Genomic DNA, 19,156 nt, shown 5'->3' on the forward strand with positions numbered 1-19,156 from the left:
TATGCTTGTTAGCCTAGCATTACTCCCTTAAAAAAAAAAAAAAGCTATATATGTTATAATCAAACTTAATATGTGCAACACTGGCTCTTGATTGCCTGCCTTCAAAATTCAGAACTTGTCCCTTCTCAAATCCTCTGTGTTTCAGAAAACAGAGCCACCCTTCTCCTAGCTCCTCAGTCAAAAATCAGGAATCGTCCTTGGTTTCTTTGGCTTCTCTACCCCGGTATCTGATCTATGACCAAATCCTACTGATCTTGCTTCCAAAACAGACATCGAACTCCATTCTCATCATCGCCGTCACAGCCAAGACACCAGCTTATTTTATAACTGGTCTCTCTGTGTTGCCCCTTTCTAGTTCATTCTTCACAGAGCCAGCACGGTCCTCTTAAAACATACGTCTGTTCACAACACTCCCTTTCCAAGTCAGAGCCCTCTGCTGCTTTCCCTGTGCACACAGGATTCAATCTCAAATCCTTATCATGACCTGCAAGGTCCTGAGTGATTTAGGACAGGGGTCACAGACTTTTTCTGTCAAGGCCAAAGAGTGACTAGTTTGGAATTTGTGAACTATACAGTCTCTGCTACAGCTACTCAGCTCTGCTAGTGTAGTGAAAGCTACAGATGTTATAAAAAGGATTGGACACAGCTATGTTCCAATAAAACTTTATTTACCAACACAAGTGACCGGCCCAAGGACCGTAGCTGGCCAACCCCTGACCCAGCACTTGCTAATTTCCACTCCAGACCATTGTGCACTCTGTTCTCTCTGTGCATGTAAATGTGTAAATGTCACTCCTACATTTCATTCGGTTTTCCAATTGCCTTTTTATAGCTCCCTGTATTTTAATTGTCAGTCACTGTACATTGCATTGGTTTAAAGTCTGTTTTTCCTTCAAGTTGGGAGGTCTGTGAATGCAAAGACTGGATTTGCTTTGCTCATCTTTGTATCTCCGGCACCTGGCACGCTGCTTAACACAGCGCCACTTCTCAATTAAAGGTTTGGTACATTAAGAATGAATTAATGAGATCTAATCAAAACATGAAAAACAGCAAAAGACAAAAATCTGGGTTCAAAAGACAAAAATCTGAAGTATGAGATGCTTTAAATCCGTTCATTTCCAAGGTATTTTATTTTAAAAGTTCCGCACTCAAAATAGGCAATAGGTGGGAGTTGGGGTAATTAACAGGCGTGTCTCCAGATCTTAAAGCTACAGAGGCAGTGTGTTTGACACATTGTAGCTTACACATGCAGTTCAGGCAGCTCTCCTTCATCTTGTAGTTCTGCTGTCTGGAGCATGAGCCCCCACGGTCAGTGTGGAGGACAGAAGGAAGTGGAAGGAGGCCCGTGGCTTTTCACAGCCGTGCACTGGATGTGACACATTTCACCGGCATATTACCAATGATGTATCTTACTGACTTAAAAAAGCTTTTTGTACATGTTAATTTACCTAGTTTATGATAAGATCTCATTTTGGTGGTAATTATTAGTGTCTTACTCACCTGTCTCCCCCAGACACTTTTCTACAAAGACTTTTAATGGTTAGTAGAGGAAAATGCTCATTTTGTAATAATTTCGTGTTATGATCATGACTTTTCTATATACTTTATAAGTTTGGGTCATTTTAAAGTAATTCTTTGGCGTATTTCTTTTTAATATATATATTTTTAGAGGTTTATTTATTTATTTGAGAGAGAGAGAGAGAGTGTGTGTGAGTAGCGGTAGGGAGGGGCAGAGGCAGAGAGACAGAATCCTCAAGCAGACTCCCCACTGAGCACAGAGCTCGACCGGGGCTCGATCCCAGGACCCTGAGATCATGACCTGAGCCAAGGTCAGATGCTAAACGTACTGAGAAACCCATGCGCCCCATTAAAATGTATCCTGACATGATAATAAGTTAGAATTCCTTGAAAGTAAAATTTCAACAGTGTTTTTAATCTGATATTCTCTTTTCCCCTTGTTTTAGTTTTGCAAAATTTTGGAGGCTATGTATTTTGAAGTCTACGTAATGTTGGTGGAGCTGAACTATCCGTGGCTCTATGACACGTGGTCTCATCTGACCAGTAATCCTAGTTGGGTATTTGGCCATCCTTGAGTGACACTGACAGGAATATAAAAATGTACCTTGTTTTAAAGGGACAATACTAAACATATGTGCTCCCTCAAAGAAGGCAGAAACAATTCTGTAATTTAAAATCAGCCTCCTGAGGTTTAGCCTCCTTATTTCCATAGCTTGCCTGAAGGAACGCCTCTGGAGAGACCGGTCTCCGGCTCAAAACCAGATCTGCTTTTCCAACACGGAAATAAACGCAGCCATGTGAGGAAGGATGGCGAGCGCCGGACTCAAACAGGGGTCGTCGGCCAAGTGGCAAACTTCCCTCATACAGAACCTCCCGAGGACCCTGTAACAGGGATTCTGTGGACCTGCAAGGATCTGTTTCTGCCGTGGAATCTGGAAGTCTTGCCTCCTTGGTTTGCCACACTGGGAAGCTTTAAGAAATTGCTTCCTCTGAAAGGGTCAGAATTATTTTAAAGATCATCAGAATTTCCAATTCCATAGTAACTGTGATTGGGAAAGTCAAAGTCCCAAGTCCTGAGAAGGAGGAGTAGGGGAAACATTACCTCAGACCCTCCTGAGGCAGAAATATGTATGAGTTTTGAGTTCCGATGTACACAACGTGTATCAGGTTTGAGGATACCATGGGTCTCCCCTGTCCCTCTTGCTGTGTGAGCGCATGCACACACAGCAGCTTGGGTATGTGCTGATTAGGTCTTAAATTACAAAGAAGAACATACACTTTTCCCCCATCACAATTCATTTCTATTTAAAAAAAAAAATGCAAAGAGGAGTTTTCTATAGCCTGAATTTAGAACAACTGGGTCAGGAGTTTGAAAAGGACAAAGAAATAAAATGAGAACCAGAATGATGTTTGTTCGACCTTTGAAGACTCCATCCCCATAATCTTTATTAAGCTGCGCTAAGTGCTTTCCAGGCTTTATCACATCTCATCTTTACGACGACTCTATGAGGTAAACACTTCCCCCCACTTTATGGATGAGGAAGCTACAGCTCTAAGCTCTAAGTAGAATCACGACTTCACCCTGAACTTCCTTTGTCTCTAAATCTCCCTTTTTGGATAAAAGCATCTCTGTCCTGGAGATCCTAATGACAGCTCCCCACGGAGACTTCTTTGGTTCCACCACCCACCCTTCCGCATACCGAGATTCAGCCATACCTGGAAACGAGGCCCTTCTTTTGTATATTCTTCCCCAACCTATACTTTCTGTCATATTGAAAATAACTGGCTTTTCAAATTCATTTCCTACAGATGAGATTATAACCCCAAACATGTTATTCCTCCACACCCAGCCTCTGGGGCCCTCCTCCACTCCTGTGTAAGTCAGCTCTTTCCACTGACGGCCTTATCTCCTAGAAAGCCTTGTTGACTTTGAAGATTTGCCTCAAACTTGTGTTCTCCCATCTCCTCTCCTCTCTCAGGACTTGGGGATGCCTCCTTAATACTTAGTGGTCCAGCCCAGCCCCTGTTCCCACCCCCGACTACATCTTGCTTCCAGCAGGGTATGGTGGAATATGGTGGACTATATAGGCAATGTATTGTTTATTTTTCAAGCAGCTTGGATTACCGGCGAATGTTGTCATTTACTTTCTCAGCCAGCTGGAGAAGGCAGAACACACTCTTCTGTGAACAATTTTCCATTGTTTACTGGGAGGTTATTTCCTGAATTTGTATACATTTCCTTATACTGGAGCTCTGGGGAAACATCTTCTAAAATTGGAAGTATGAACTTGAGGGAAATTCTCATTTTATGTTCATTTCATCGTGTGGGGTTTTACACACTTGTTTATACTTAACTAAACGCCTATCAGTATGGTCCTCTTATATGGGATTGTTTAGAGGATGTCTGTGTATCTTGCTAAACAGAAGACATCCAAACATATGTAGCCTAGGCTAACAAGGATTACAAACATACATATGTGTTGGTTTTTAACATTTCCCTTCTGCCCTTTATTTAAATAAAGGCAAATGCATGCCTCCATACATACATATGCTGCAAAAGACACTCACGGCAAATACGCTGTCGTTTTGTCTCAGAGAGCTGACCCCATCCTGTTTGCCCGCTCCATGCCTCCTGGGTGCGGACGGACAGACAACGTAACTGTTCCTCCAACCATCTGATCATTCAGGTAGTCCAACAAATGTGGATTGCCCACCCTGAGCCCGATCCCAAGGGAGGGTCCGTAAGTTCAAGTAGCTCTCAGTCCAGAGGGAAGACAAGCTAGGAAATAAACAATTAAATACAGTCCCGTTAATACTCTGATTCCTCCCATGATGCATCGTTCTCTGAGATTGAGGCTTCCCGTCAGCGAGGTGGGAGGCACGAGCCACGGCTCCGAGGAAATTCAGGAGCCCGAGCCCTCAGAGATGGAGCGAGTCGGCCTCCACGGGTGGGTTTTCCAAATGAACCACGAGGCGCGTTTCCTGCACACCAGCTTCTGAATTCACCATTTGACAGGGTCTTCATCTGTGCAGGGACCCTGAGCTTGGCACCGCGTTTACCAGAAGGGCAAGACAAAGGCACGTCAGTGGAAAAGAATATACAAATTGGGTTTATATGCAAAAATGCCACATTCACGTGTAATTCACTAACGGTAAGCCAGATACATTGCACCCTGGCCGATTAGCACAACTGACTTGGTGTTGGTAAGAGTATGGAGACGCGAGACCTCTCTGATGCTACTGGGGAGAGTGTCCCTTTTGGAGGACGCTTTGGCTGTATCTGAAATAATTTCAAATGTGCTTACTCTTTGACTCAGCAGTCCTATTTCTAGCAGTTTATCCTAGAGATGGTCTCACGTAAGTGCACCAAAGGTACATGAATAAATGTGCTCATTAGGGCCTTTCATTGCTTGTCACAGAAACTGGAAAAAAGGAAAAGGAATATCCAGCTGAGGATGACCGGTAACAAACCGGGGTAATTCCATACTATTAAATTAAGCAGACCCCCATGAACTGGTAAAAAGCCATACAGATAGGTCAAATGAATAAAAGCAAGTTCAAGAACCATAGTGGTGATTCACAGACCTGTACCCCTGGGGATAAAAATATATGTTTGTAAAAAATAAAAAATTAAAAAAAAAAAAAAAGAACCATAGGCATAGTAAGAACGCATTTCCATTTTGAAGAGGAGAAGTAGATATGCAGTCTCATGTGTAGAAAATTCTGGAAGGATACATGGGAAACTGTTGACAGCCATTACCTTGGGGAGTGAGACTGCCAGGGCTAAGTTAGAAGCAATACATTTACTTATTTTTCTCTTTATACCCTTTCACCATGTTTGAGTAACCTTTTTGTTTTTTATGTTTTCTGAATTTAAATAAAAGTTTTAAACCACCAAAAAGAATTTCCTGCTATTTTTCCTTTAAAGGATCAGATTGGGAGTAACCCTATTAGGGACTCTAAGAAGTCTTATTTAATTTTATTTAAAACTGGCACTTCAAAAATATTTGACCAAAGAATTTCATTGTTTTTGCTTTTCCTAATAACTATGAATATGTCACATGAGTCATCCCGTGGCAACACTGACCTGAGGAATCACAGGGACAGTATGACCGGCCTTCAGTCACATAGCTGGGTGGTGAGAGACAAATTTCTGAGTCAAGATCCAAAGTTCAATTGATGTCCTTCAGAAACAGTGTGTTGTCAGGATGGAGCAGGTGATCTGATTCATCTATACTAAATAAAACTGAACTGGTTCCTTAGGTGGGGACATAGCACCAGAATTTTCTGTAAATCTTAGATGATAGATGATAGTTTCCTAGGAAGAGTGAGGTAACTACCTTCAGTAGGAATGAGGGGAAAAAATCCACAATTATACTTGAATTACATTTCCTGCCATTTATGTATTCCAGATAAAGCTGTTCATTCAGACCTCTTCAGTGCTTTTCCTTGGGTATTTAAAGCAATCGCTATTACCCATTATTCCGGTCCCCCCTTCCAGGGAAAGAGGAAGGAAGAAAATAAAACAACTCTCTTTCTTCAAAGGTGATAGCATAAAAATGAAATAAGTAGAGGTAGAACTGTGAGTAAACCCGTTTTTCCCCCTTGCCTGGCCCATTGTCATTTCAGCCATCTCTAATTCCAGAACCTTCCTCTTCAGTTAAAACCAGAAAACCATGTCAGATGAATAGAAATACTCCCTACACATTCACAGCTGTGGTTACAGTTGGAGGTAATGAAGGTGCCCACGAGCCGGGCTCCTAGGTAGAGGTGATGAAATGGCCTGTGACACGGGTAGGTGCTCAGAAGAATCTGGGTCTCTGTCGTCTGCCCATAAGAAACAGACCGGGCTTATTAAAGAGCAAATGAAACCTGCAGGTGGCCCCTTGGGATAGTGAGGCCTCTGGGGACCTCAAAGAGCTGGAATTCTGGCAGCTGAGTGCTCTGTTCCTGTTTGGGTTGGCTTTGCTGGGAAGGTGGAGAAGGGGAGAAGACCTCAGAAGGGCACATCTTCCCATCTCAGCCCCCTTCCCCTCCCCGCCCCTCAGCATCCTTCCTTTTCCCTGCTGATCTTTCCTCCTCAGGGTGAGCTGGGGCTGGATTGATTTGTTGGACTTGGGGATGTGCTCGTTTTACTGTCCATGACATTTGCTGCTGGGCTTGGCGCTGTAGGAAAAGGCTAACTTGTAATCAGAGCGTTTATGGCTCCGGGGCAAGGGTTGTCGAGCCACTGCCGCTTGGAGCGGGGAGAAGGACACTTGCCACCAGTTTCTACTGCCAGGAGGGTGCAGGGAAGAGAGCCGCACACGGCCACCTGCGTGCCTTGTCTAGTCCGCTGTCCATCATGTTCATCCATCCTTCTGCTGAATTTCACCACCAGGCCACACCTGTTAGCAGGTTCACCAGCGGGTCAGACGGTGGGTCAATCCTGGAAGCCCCCCATGCACGTCCTTCCCACAGCACTGAACACCACACTAGACGCCCACTCGCGCGCTCTTTGCATCAGGAACTAAAGACAGGTTTTCACGGTTGCCTCACTGCCCTTGGCCGGCAGCTACGGTATGTGCCACTCCTTCCTTCCCTGAGGGAGGTGGGACCTAGGACTGACCTGACCCTTCTGTCCATCATGATCCCACCTCTCTCCCTTGATCGATCCTGCCCAAAAGGGAAGTTTGTCAGGTAGAAGAGGTCTCTAAGATCTTGCATGTGAATAAAGGTGTCCCGGGGAGCTTCAGCTTGCCACCTAACGGAAGAATGTCCATTCTTCCTGTGGTTACATAGGTAAGAAAGCAGAAACTGTCCCAAATTTGGATCAGAAGTGATAGAGGAATATTCTAAGTTATTTTTTCTGCATATCTGATTTTTTAGCACGATATAGAAAATGCGTCTTTCTCCATTGTTTTAAGTTTGTTATCCACTATTTTGGATATCCTAAATCTATTTTAGAATATGTTTCCAGAGATATCTATTTTGATTCACTGACTATCCTTACCCATCAGTATTGGACATTTTTAATTGCTGTGGCTTTAGAGCATATTTAAATATATGGCAAAACAAGTCTTGACTCATTGATTTCTCAAAAAAAAAAAAAAGGAAATATTTTCATTGCTTTATTTTTCCCTTTAGGGTCATTTTTATTCAAATTCCAAAAAACTCTTGTGTAATTAATTAATATTTTTTTCTTACTAATTCTTGTGTATATATAGGGAAATCAATTTAACATCAAAATCTTTAAATTTGGGCACCTGGGTGGCTCAATGGGTTAAAGCCTCTGCCTTCGGCTCAGGTCACGGTCCCAGGGTCCTTGGATCGAGCCCCACATAGGGCTCTCCGCTCAGTGGAGAGCCTGCTTCCTCCTCTCTCTCTGCTTGCCTCTCTGCTTACTTGTGATTTCTGTTTGTCAAATAAATAAATAAATCTTTTAAAAAAATCTTTAAATTTATTTGAAGGCTTTCATGTTGGGTCACTGTTGTTTTCAATTATATGAATTTTCTTTCTTTCTAGTATTACAAATTTTATTTCTATTTTTTATCTTAATGCACTGACCAGAGCAGTGTTATTTACCACCAGTCTTTCTAAGCATCCTTGGTTTATGCTGATTTAACTCTGATAAATATCTGTATCATTTCATTGTAAAGTATGATATAAATCATCAGCTTAAGAAAGATATTCTATCAGGTTTTGAGAAAGTAACTTTTCTCATGTATTTTTCCAATAAATTGATATTAAATGTTAGTGAATGACTTATATATACATATTGAGATTATCATGTTTTTCTTAATTATGCCTCCTAATAGGAAAAAATGTGCCTGTTAATATTAACAGAGAAATAACTTGCAGTATTGTGTATATATTTATATGTATAAATATGATGTGTATGTCTATAATAAACATTATGCTAGCTTGACAATTTCAAACAAACCACAAGTAAAGCAACCAGATCTTGGAACCATTTTTAAAAAATTAATGTATTGACTGTGTTTTCAATTTCTTTTATATATTCTGGTTTATACTGATTTTCTTTATGTTGAGATAACTTTGATAACTTCTGTCTTCCAAGAAAAATCACTCTGTTTCTTCAAAATTTAAAAGTTTCTCAGCACTGGGGACACCTGAGTGGTTTAGTGGGTTATGTGTCCAACTCTTCTTCTTCTTCTTCTTCTTCTTCTTTTTTAAAATAAACCTCAGGGTATTTTTTTTAAAGATTTTATTTATTTACTTGATAGAGAGAGAGAGCACAAGCAGCGGGAGCAACAGGCTGAGGGAGAGGGAGAAGCAGGCTCCCCGCTGAGCAGGGAGCCCAATGTGGGGCTTGATCTCAGGACCAGATTGGCTGAGATCAGGACCTGAGCCAAAGGCAGATGCTCAACCGTCTGAGCCACCCAGGTGCCCCTAAACATCTGATTCTTGATTTTAGCCCAGGTCATGACCTCAGGTCCATGAGATAGAGCCCGGGTCAGGCTCTGCACCTGCTTGAGATGTTCTTTCTCTCTGTTTCTCTGCCCCTCCCCCTGCTGGTGCTCCCTGTCGCTCCCTATTTCTCTAAAAATAAAAATAAACAACTTCTCTGTATCTGATATATCCTATCTGGCAGAAGAAGGCAATGGAGATGCTTGCCTGTCCTTGAGGGGGGGTGGAAAAAACAAGAAAAGAAATGAAATGTCTCCCCTGAGATGCCAGACCACATAACCACCGTCAGGCAGATTTGATGCAAGAATTCATTCTGTCAGTATATTCCAAAAATCTAGTTAAAGCAGTCAGGGGCAGTATTGCCCCCAAGGCATCTGTCAGAAGCTAAAGTAAATCTCCAAAGGAACACTCTTTAAGCTGAGGCCTCAGAGAATTTCTCAGATGCAGTTGCTAGGAACTTTAGGCTCACAGTAGGAAAAAAAAAAAAGAAATCACAAAATGCACAAGGAAGACACCATCATGAGCATGCAGTGAAAGCCACCCCTCACAACGGAAAGGGGACTCAGACTCATAAAGACCACAGATTGGGGAATAACCAAACACACAGTATAACACATTGACCCCGTTGAGAGAAATAAAAGAGAAAGAAACAATCCAGATGGATCATGTAGATCTGAAAAACACAACTTTTACAGATGAAGAATCATTTAACCTTTAAGTTAAATAGTTACTATTTAATATTTAATTATTTAAATAATTTAATATTTAAATTTGAAATTCAAGGGAATATCATAAAAAACATAGATGAAGGGAGAAGAGTAAACCGAGAGGTAAATCAGAGGAAATCACAGAGAATCTAGCATGGAGAGTTAGAAATGGAAAATATTAAAAAGAAACCCAAGACACATGAAGACAGAGTCAGAGCGTCTGCTCTATTTCTAATCCAAGTCCCACGAAGATAGAATAGAAAGAACAGGGAGAATTGTTTCCAAAATTCATGACAAAACTGAGTCTCCAGATTGAGAAAACTCAAGGAAGTCAAAGAACGGAAGCAAAAAGAAACATCTCAAGATAGCCAAGTCAAACTGCAGAACCCCAAAGGCAAAGAGAAAACAATAGAAACATCCAGATATAAAAGGAAAATTACCTTCAGAGGATCTGCTGTCCAATGGAGTTGACTTCTTAACAGCATCAGTACAAGCTAACCTATATGAACAGTATCTTTAAAGTGCTGAGAGCAAATATTTTCAATGTATTATATTACATGCCAAGGAAAACTATCTTTCGCAAATGTCAGTGAAATAAAGACATTTTTAGAAAATCAAAAGCCTTCAACAGAATCTCATTAAGGAATTTCAACATGAGATACTTTGGGAGAAGGAAAATAACCCTAGAGACACGCTGTGAGATCCATGAAGGAAGCTGTGGAGAGATAAATACAAACACTGAATTTATTTTTAAAAAAGCTGAATTCGTGAATCCTGGACAAAAACAAACAAACAGACAAAAAACTTGATAAAACATAAAATCAGAATTTAAGTAGTCAAAAGTTCTTATATGAATCTGGAGAAGGATAAACATATTAACTTTTGACTTTAATTTGGATGCTGAAGTCTGAGGGTAATCCCTAAAAACAGAAACCAAGTATATAATGTCCAAACTAGAAAAGAGTAAAAATGAAATAAGGGGTAAAAGTGGTTTAAACAAAAAGAAGGCAATTTTTAAAAAAAATTTTAAAAAGAAACAAATGTTGGAAGAGTGGAACAAATAAAAAATAGAAAATAAACTTCAAGGCATTTCTAAATGTAAAGATGTTCACAGTGTATTGTTCAAAGGCATCAGGAAATAGCCGGAAACTGGTAACAGCTTCAGTATGAACCAAACATTGTCAGGATTAAAAGGAGAAACTGGGAATTTTACCATATTCAGGACAGATGTTTAATATATCTCTTTCAGTAATTGATTAGGCAGACAATTCATAAGAACTTAGTTGATTAGAACCACACAGTTGATAAGATGGTCCCAGCGGACTTAACTAAAATTTAATCCAATGACTAAAAAGCACTCAAGCACACAGGCAACACTTAGGAAAACTGACGATGTTTGAAGCCATTCCAGAGATCTTAAAGTATCATCCAGATCACATTCTTTGACTCAACACAATTGAGTCAGGATTTGTTTTAAAAATGGTTTTATTGGGGCATCTGGGTGGCTCAGTCGGTTAAGCGTCCGACTCTTGATTTCAGCTCAGGTCACGGTCTCAGGGTCATGGGGTCGAGCGTCAGGCTCTGCGCTGTGTGTGGAGCCTGGTTGAGGCGCTCTCTCCCTCTGCTCCTGCCCCTCTCCGTCCCTCACGCTTTTGCTCTCTAAAGAGATAAAGTCTTTAAACAAATGTATTTTGTTGTAAGGAGCATTGGGTCTTTCAGTGTGTTTAACCTATTAGTGGTTCTTTTTATGATTGATCTGACCGTGGCTCTGAGGCACTAATGTCCTTATTTTAAGATAAATTTCAGTTTTTGTTTGGGGGACAGGGGACAGCTTTGCAAATATCTCCCTGGAGGGCCTTCTTGAGCTTGGTGTTCCGTCAGCTGTAGACAGAAATTCTGCCCCACTGCTAACCCTGGGGCTCATGCTGTTGTTATCAACTCTTAGCTCTTTGACCCCATTCAAAACTGTAGACTAATTGCTATCATAACAAATAAAACAAAATAACAGGTGTTGACGAGGATGCAGAGAAATTGGTCGCTTTGTACCTTGCTGGTGGGAATGAGGAAATGGGGCCGCTGCTGTGGGAAATCGATACGGTGGTTCCTCAGACATTTAAACATAGCATTACCATATGGTCCAGCCATCCCACACCTGGGCACACACCCAAAAGAAGGGAAAGCAGGGCCTCAAATACATATGGGTGCCCCATGTTCGTATCAGCCTCATTCAAAATAGCCAGAAGGCGGAAGAACGCATAAATGGATGGACAGATGACTGAGTACGCAAAACGTGGTCCATCCGTACCCTGGAATATTATTTGGTCTTAAAGAGGAAGGGGGTTCAGACACCTGCTGCAACACAGGTGAGCCTTACAGACATCATGCTAGATGAAATAAACCCATCCTGAAAGGATGTCATATTATTCCGTGTCTATGAGGCACGTCAAGTAGTGGGAATCCGAGAGAGGAACAGAATGGTGGTTGACAGGGGCTGGGGGAACGGGGATGGAGGGGCTCCGTGTTTCCTGGGTGTAGACTTGACGCCGAGAGATTAAAAAGCTCTGGGTACCCACATCCATGATGGTTGTTGGGCGATGTGGGTTAAGTGTACCTAATGCGAGACTACTGCATACTTAAAACAGGTTAAAGTGGTGAATTTTAGATTATGTCTATTTTACCACAATAAACAAATATATAAAAACAGCTGTGTCTATATCCAGGAATAGTCTGCCACGGTTCCTGGGGTGTTGATACGATCATCAGTCTTCAAGCTTTGAGAGAAGCCAACATGGTTTCCCCTTCTGAAGCGACTCCTGCTATGGCATAGAGCCGAAACAAGAGTATGATCTGGGGGTCTGTTGCATTTGGGTAGCACTTCTTGTCTGAAGAAAGGTTTTATGTGTTCTCATCCATTTAAACCTTGTGACAGCCTTATAAGGTACGTAGTAATGTTCCCTTTCAATTGATGTGCGAAGGTGAGGCCCGAGAGATTAAGTTGTCCGGGACCACTGGGCCGTTGGGGTGCTCAGGTTCAAGTACTTACCTTCCCACTAAAGCCCCTGATCTCCCAGTGGACAGAAACAGTTGTCCCCTTAACGTGAACTTAACATTTCGTATGCCAAAGTGAAGTGCTGTGCTTATTAAACTGAATAGAGAGAAGGAGAGAAAAGGTAACATTATTACCACCTTCCCAGTGACCCAAGAATGCGGACTATAATGACTCGATGCTCTGAACCCTACTCACTTATTCGTGGCTCTTCCCCGTGCTCTCTTTCCAAACCCGAGACACGTTTAAACTCCGGTTGGCTGTTTGTATTTTGGGGCTCTAGCTTCTAAAGATGCCCTTTCATTTGGGGAGGGCGTGGAGAGAGGGGGCAGAGGGAGCGTTCCCTTCAAACTCATTGTTTCAGGTTGCATCGATTCAATTTTTAATCTAAATTCTGGAAAATTTTCGTCTGATTCCAATAAAAACAAGAGCCAGGTTTTCTCTCATTGTCATGCAAGAACAGTTTCATTTTGGGTCTTAAATTTCCTTTTTTACTGTTTTTCTTAGAGTGGATGGCTGATGTAAATGGGAGAAACCTGGCAAGACACCATCACGGCCCTCAGTCATTTTACAAGTCTCTCCCACTCCCAACCCTCCCCCCAGCCCCCATCAAAATGGCTGGGTCAGTGCAACCTTCAGATTCCCAGCACGCGGCTAGCATTCACTTTCCTTGGAAGCCTGCCATCCATAAGCCAGCTCTGAACCCCGACTCTCGTGCTTCCGAAGGTTGACCCAGTAGCTTTCTCTGTCTTTGGGAAGATTTGGTCCCTAATAGAAGGGGGATGGGGCTGACACCCCCTTGCTGGGAGGAAGCCTCCCTGAATCTATTACTTGGGAACCAAAATAACACTCCCTGGGGAGAGATGGGTGACCAGATTTTTTTTTTAAAGATTTTATTTTGAAGTAATTACTACACCTAACATGGGGCTTGAATTCAAGGCCCCTAGGCCAAGAGTTGTACGCTGTGTGGACTGAGCCTGTCCTGTGCCCCATGGGTGACAAGGTTGAAGGGCTTGAACTCCTGGGTCCTCCCCTGTGCGAGGTACCACTAACATCTAGCCTGGCGGGTTTAACACGGAATGTTCAGAGGTGGTCCCTCCGTGTCCTCCTCCACGTTGTTCCAGCCCCTGTGGGGACAGGCTCCTTACACCGTATTTACCGCACGGATTCCAAAGTCAGCTCTCCCACCTCGTGCATATAAAAATATTTGGAAGCCCTCACTTGACTTTAAAATGCTCACAGGATTTTGGGACTCCCCCTTCCCCTGCGTTCTGTAAAATTCACAATCCAGGATTCTCTGGGCAGAGAGCAGTGGAAAAAATGAAGCACTAAAAAAAAAAAAAAAAAAAAAGGCACTATCATTCAGGCAAGAGCGCGGGACCTTTTCTTTTGTCTATATCGGGAGTATTGCTTCTGTTCTCGTGGCTCCCATAGATGAAGCCCCTGCTCGGTGCCAGAAATTGTGCCGAGCTCTCCCCGGCTGTTCATCCCTTAATCCCCACCACAGAACTGTGGGATCGGTACAAAGATTCTGATTTTACAGAAAATGAAACAAAACAAAAACTCTGAAATGGAAAGAAGGTAAGCGGGCCTGTAGCAAGTAAGTGGCTTAATGTTGTGCCACGGAGTACTTTTAGTGTGTAAAATTGTTCAAACACACTTGGCACACCTAGATCGTTGTCTTATCCTCGACGGTCCAAAGTGAGAATTTTCAGAATCAGGCTTGCCAGCCCCTGTCAGACCTTACACACTTCAATATTCTCTTCTTTCAGCGAGGGGTGGGGGAGAACCAACTGTCTTATTATGTCATGCATTTTATGTTTTTAAAGATTTATTTATTTATTTGAAAGAGAGAGAGAGATCACAAGTGGGGGGTGGGTAGAGGGAGAAGCACAAGGAGCCTGATAACGGGGCTCGATCCCAGGACCCTGGGATCATGACCTGAGCCGAAGGCAGACACTTCACCTGCGGAGCCACCCAAGTGCCCCTATTTCATGCATTTTTAGATCTATGATTGCCTCCCCTCAACTTTCTCTTCTACCTGATTTAAAATCATAATAACAGGCAGACTCTTAATGTCCCTGTCAAGACTGTGTTTTGTAATGCCTCAGCCACTTTGCTCTCATCTAAAACTTCATTCAATTTTCTGTATTCCACCAAAGAGTGAAAGAGACGAAGGTGACGTGCATTATTTGAATTCGTGGAAATGCTGCAAAACAAACACATAAACTTCATAGCAAGCAAAAACAGAAAGTAGTTCGTGGGATGAATGAGGACGGTTTTACTCTTAGTGCTGCTTCAAAGATAAAGAATATTCGGAAGTCAAGCCCATTTTTAGAGAGAAGCTTGATTTTTTTTTTTTTTTGAACACGGTAAAGATATTTTATTCTGTCACTTATATAATTTCAACAAACTATTTTGCAATTCATTTAAGAGACAACGAAGAAGCGTTTACTGAACATCTACGTTGTTCTCCGAATTCAAGGAGAGTATAAGCGATACCTGAGAAACAGCTCCTGCCCTAGAGAACTTATAATTTAGTGGAGGAGAGATGGTGATTTTACCTGAGGCAGAAATGACTAGATGTTCCTTTTCCCCTTCCTTCTGGTTCTTTAGTAGGATCTGAAAATTTGTTCTCTAATATACATCGTGACTCTGTCCTCCTCTTCAGAGAAGCTTGATTTTGAATTTCAGAGATAGTCTAATTTGGTGGTCAGGGATTAGAATCGGTTTCCCCCTATTTGTGGTCTATTTATGTACTATTTACGGTCTGCTTATTGTGATTCGTTCTTAACCCTGGTTTGAAAGGCTGACAGACATTTCCCTCTGACCTGCTTCAAGCCGTGTCTTTGTGTTCCTCTTACACTAGAGTCCTCCGAAGTCGGGCCTTCCCTTGTGGTTCACACCACTGTCCCCTTTGGAGTCACCCACTTGGAGCATGGCACCGAGGACGTGCAGGGGCTCATCTTCCAGCAGCTGGAAGGCGTCTTGCCAGGGCTGCCTCTGCCAGTTGCGACTCAATGCCAGAAGTGGAGACATTCGCAGGTAAGAGAACATGCGTGCGAGGACACAATCATCTTCATCAGTACTCCCTTTTTGTCCTCTCTGTCATTCCGTAGTCCAAGAACGGAACCGTGGGATCCCTGGAGCCATTACTTGTTTGCCCCATGTGTAACCGTAAACTTAACTTCTATGGGTCTTATTAGCCCAGTTATTTCTCAATGAGAGCTGCATACAGTTTTCCCCCAAGGTCATGTTCAAAATCCAGCATCGCAAGACTCACACACCCTGAAAAGCTGGGGTTTCGTATGCAGGCAAGGCAAGTTGTAGATCAAAATGCAGCTGTTTCTCTGGGGTTTTTCTATGTCAGGACTGTGGTTACATAGAAACCACTTTAACCTCCCAAATTTTCTACAAGAGGTCACATTAACCTTGTAAGTGTATTTTGCTACCACAATTTTCATTTTTATTAAGTTCCCACTTTGGTTTTGACTGCCGCCAGCCAAGCTCCTTAGGGGGACCAAGATGAATACCTGTGTAGTTCAGCTGCTCAAGTTGTTTTTCTGGGTTAGATAAACCTGCTGATCCCTCCACCAGCTCAGATCCAAGCTCTTCACACTAAGTAAATGTTGACTTTTCCGGAAATCTCTGCATATACCAACAGAAGTTTGTGAGTATTTGTAGAAAAAGTCTTTTGATCTGTAAACTCAATTGTAAAGCCGTTTGGGGGACAGTGGAGTGCAAGGCAGAGGAGAAAAGCAGCAGTGATTTTTCTCCCCTTAAGAGCTCTGAGCCCGTTGGTTAGCTGATTGATCAGGGCTGTTGGGCACCCAACTTGGGAAACCTTTAGGAAAAAGGGTGTTGTGAGAAATTGCAGCAGATTCTGTATATTTTACATGTAGGGCTTTCCAAAACCAGAGGAATTGGTAAATTACTTTCTAAAACACTACGGTGTGCCTGTGTGTTTACCTGTGTCTTCTCAAGTTCAATTATACAGGGAAATTTTGGGGAAAATATTTACTTAAATATATCATGGTCACTTTAGAAGATTTTACTCTTTCCTTTTAAAAGTATTGAAAACCATCTCGATAACAAATGTCTTTAAGTGCTAGTAACTCAATTGTAGGTCAGCTTGAAAAAGAAGACAGGGACATCATCCTGTTGCTATAGTTTAAAGGTGGATGTATTACACAGCAAGTCCTTTTGCAATTTATAAATATTCTTGTGACTTCCACAAAATAATGAGCTGAAAAGATGGGTTAAAATCAATTTATCTCTTCAAACATTATGTGTTAATAGAAATAGATAGGCCCTAACCACAAAATGACCCATCCGAAGTTGTGTAATATTACAAAATTTAATAAAAAATATCGGAACACAAACCGCATCCAAACCCTAGCCATGATTTTTATTACAATTTGGATGTTCTGTCTTGAAATGAGCCCAGTGCATTTATAATTCTGTTGTCACAAAATCTGCATTGGCTGCAAAGTCTAAAAGGGAGTAAGTTGTTTCATTGGAACTTAGAAGTTTGCATTTTCTGATATTCCTACCCTGCCCATAGTACATTGCGCATCATTCTACAGAGCGTAACGTTATTCTTTATGGCAGAGATCTTGCCTACATGGTGAAATAGAAGAAGGTGATGCTAGATAGATAATAGATAGGTCGGTAGATAGGTAGGTAGGTGATAGGTAGATGGACAGTAGGTAGGTAAGTAGATAGATGATAGAGGATAGATAGACAGATGATCTCCTCTATCACCTTAAAGAAAGGAATAAGGAATGACAGGTCCAAAGACGTAATAGGATTTAGCTACTTTTCAGTTATTAATCCCAAGAGAACATCTCGCCAGTGCTTTTCAAAGCCCCATTGTAACCTTTGAAATTTGACATAAATGTGTGCCCCCCTCTTTCCTGGCTGTCCCAGAACACGTGCATAGTCTATCTTCAGCAAGCACACAGATGCACGTGCATGAGTATGGTCTCCTACATGTGTAGACTGAAGGGGAAGATTGTGTAGGAACAGGAACAGAAAAGAAAGAGGAACAACCCTTTGGTTTTGAACTTCCATTCACCTCTGAGCAGAGGTGCAGTCCCCATACTGGGAAAATCCCATCCGTGTCTTCTTCCAGTCTGGATCCTACCCTGTGTTCCTTTTCTTTTCCTCCTCCCCCTCTCCTGTTCCACCCCAAAAGGCTCTAATTCTTCACACTCCCACCCCTGTCATTCCCCTCCCCCCACCCCTCTTTCTGATGAACAAATAATAGAGCTCTTCAAACCCTTATTTTATGACATCCTCAAGAGACCACAGAACTGGCGTCCTCCGCCCCAGGCAGCAGTAGGTGGCGTGGATTCCCCATCCTTTGTCTCCATTCATTTTATTTTTTCTCTTCTTTTGTGATCTCTGCACTGTGCAGGGTAGGGGGGAGGAGGGAGAGAGAGAGAGGGAGCATGGGTGCCCATAGTTGCAGACCAGGAGCTGGGTCCTTCAAACACGGGATCTCATTTAACATTGAAAGTAGCCTGACAAGGTTGCCAGTTTTAACCCAGTCTAGCGATGAGAAAACTGAGCCCTCAAAGCCATGAAATAAATTCCCAAAGGTCCCTTGGCTCAGAGGGACAGAGCCAGTCTTCCCACCCGCTGAGTCCTTCATTCTCCCTTAGGCCCGCCACATCATCTTCGCAGGTCCTGGGGATTAGAATGAAAGTTTCAGAACCACAGTGACGGGAGGGAGGAAAGAGGTCTGTAGTTTACTCATTTAGCTACTCATTGACCCAATAAGCATTTAACGAATGCCGGTGGCATGCCTGGGACTCGGCTCCCCCAACCCCAGAGACTATGACTGATTGGCTGACGGCCTTCTCCTGAGACCCTGAGCTGAATTTTTGGTCTTGAGTAAGATAATGGTGTGTTCTTGTGGGCGCTGCTCTGCCAGGAGGAATGAGGCAAATGAAGGAGGAAGGCGTGTGTGAAAGACTCGGGAGCTGCTCTGTGCCTCCTGTTTGGTTTGCCTAAAACACTTGAGTAGGTGGTTTGAACAAACTTAGCCAAGCAATGGCAGGTTTTCATGGTTCTCGGTCCTCCCATGGGTGCTCTTTGCCCTCCAGAATTTAGATGTCCATCCAGTTAGTAGAATGGGATGTCTAAGCCATGATGCGTTGCATGAAGGCTTCTGTGACTGGCGTGATGGGCTAATGCTTTCAGTAAGAGAGTCATCACTGGAGATGTCTTTCCATCTACCTCAACGCCACAGGTGATCAGTCCAATGACCCTAATACTCACTGATATTTGCTATGCTTTGCCCGCTGATTTCCGGGCTTCTCGTGATGCCTTGTTCCAACTACTGTGAATGACGAGCTTGTGAGTTTAACTCTGATTTCCCTTCACCTTTCTTGAGTCCCCCAAAATGCCAGTGGTTTTTTCCCCTGCTTTATTTAGCACATTCATGGAGTACTTTCTTTAAAAACGAACC

At 42.6% G+C, this 19,156-nt stretch overlaps 1 protein-coding gene across 2 annotated transcripts in view; it reads left to right on the top strand.

Moving 5' to 3' along the window:
* RNLS (renalase, FAD dependent amine oxidase) overlaps positions 1-19,156 on the top strand; it is a 245,092-nt gene that overhangs the window by 203,854 nt on the left and 22,082 nt on the right. For both annotated transcript variants that reach the window (XM_082721045.1, XM_082721044.1), the window contains exon 6: positions 15,551-15,726. In XM_082721045.1, the coding sequence (XP_082577171.1) occupies positions 15,551-15,726 (176 nt within the window). The remainder of the gene's footprint in view (positions 1-15,550; positions 15,727-19,156) is intronic.

Source organism: Mustela nivalis (genome assembly GCF_964662115.1).
Source record: "Mustela nivalis genome assembly, chromosome: 2".
Classification (NCBI taxonomy): domain Eukaryota; kingdom Metazoa; phylum Chordata; class Mammalia; order Carnivora; family Mustelidae; genus Mustela; species Mustela nivalis.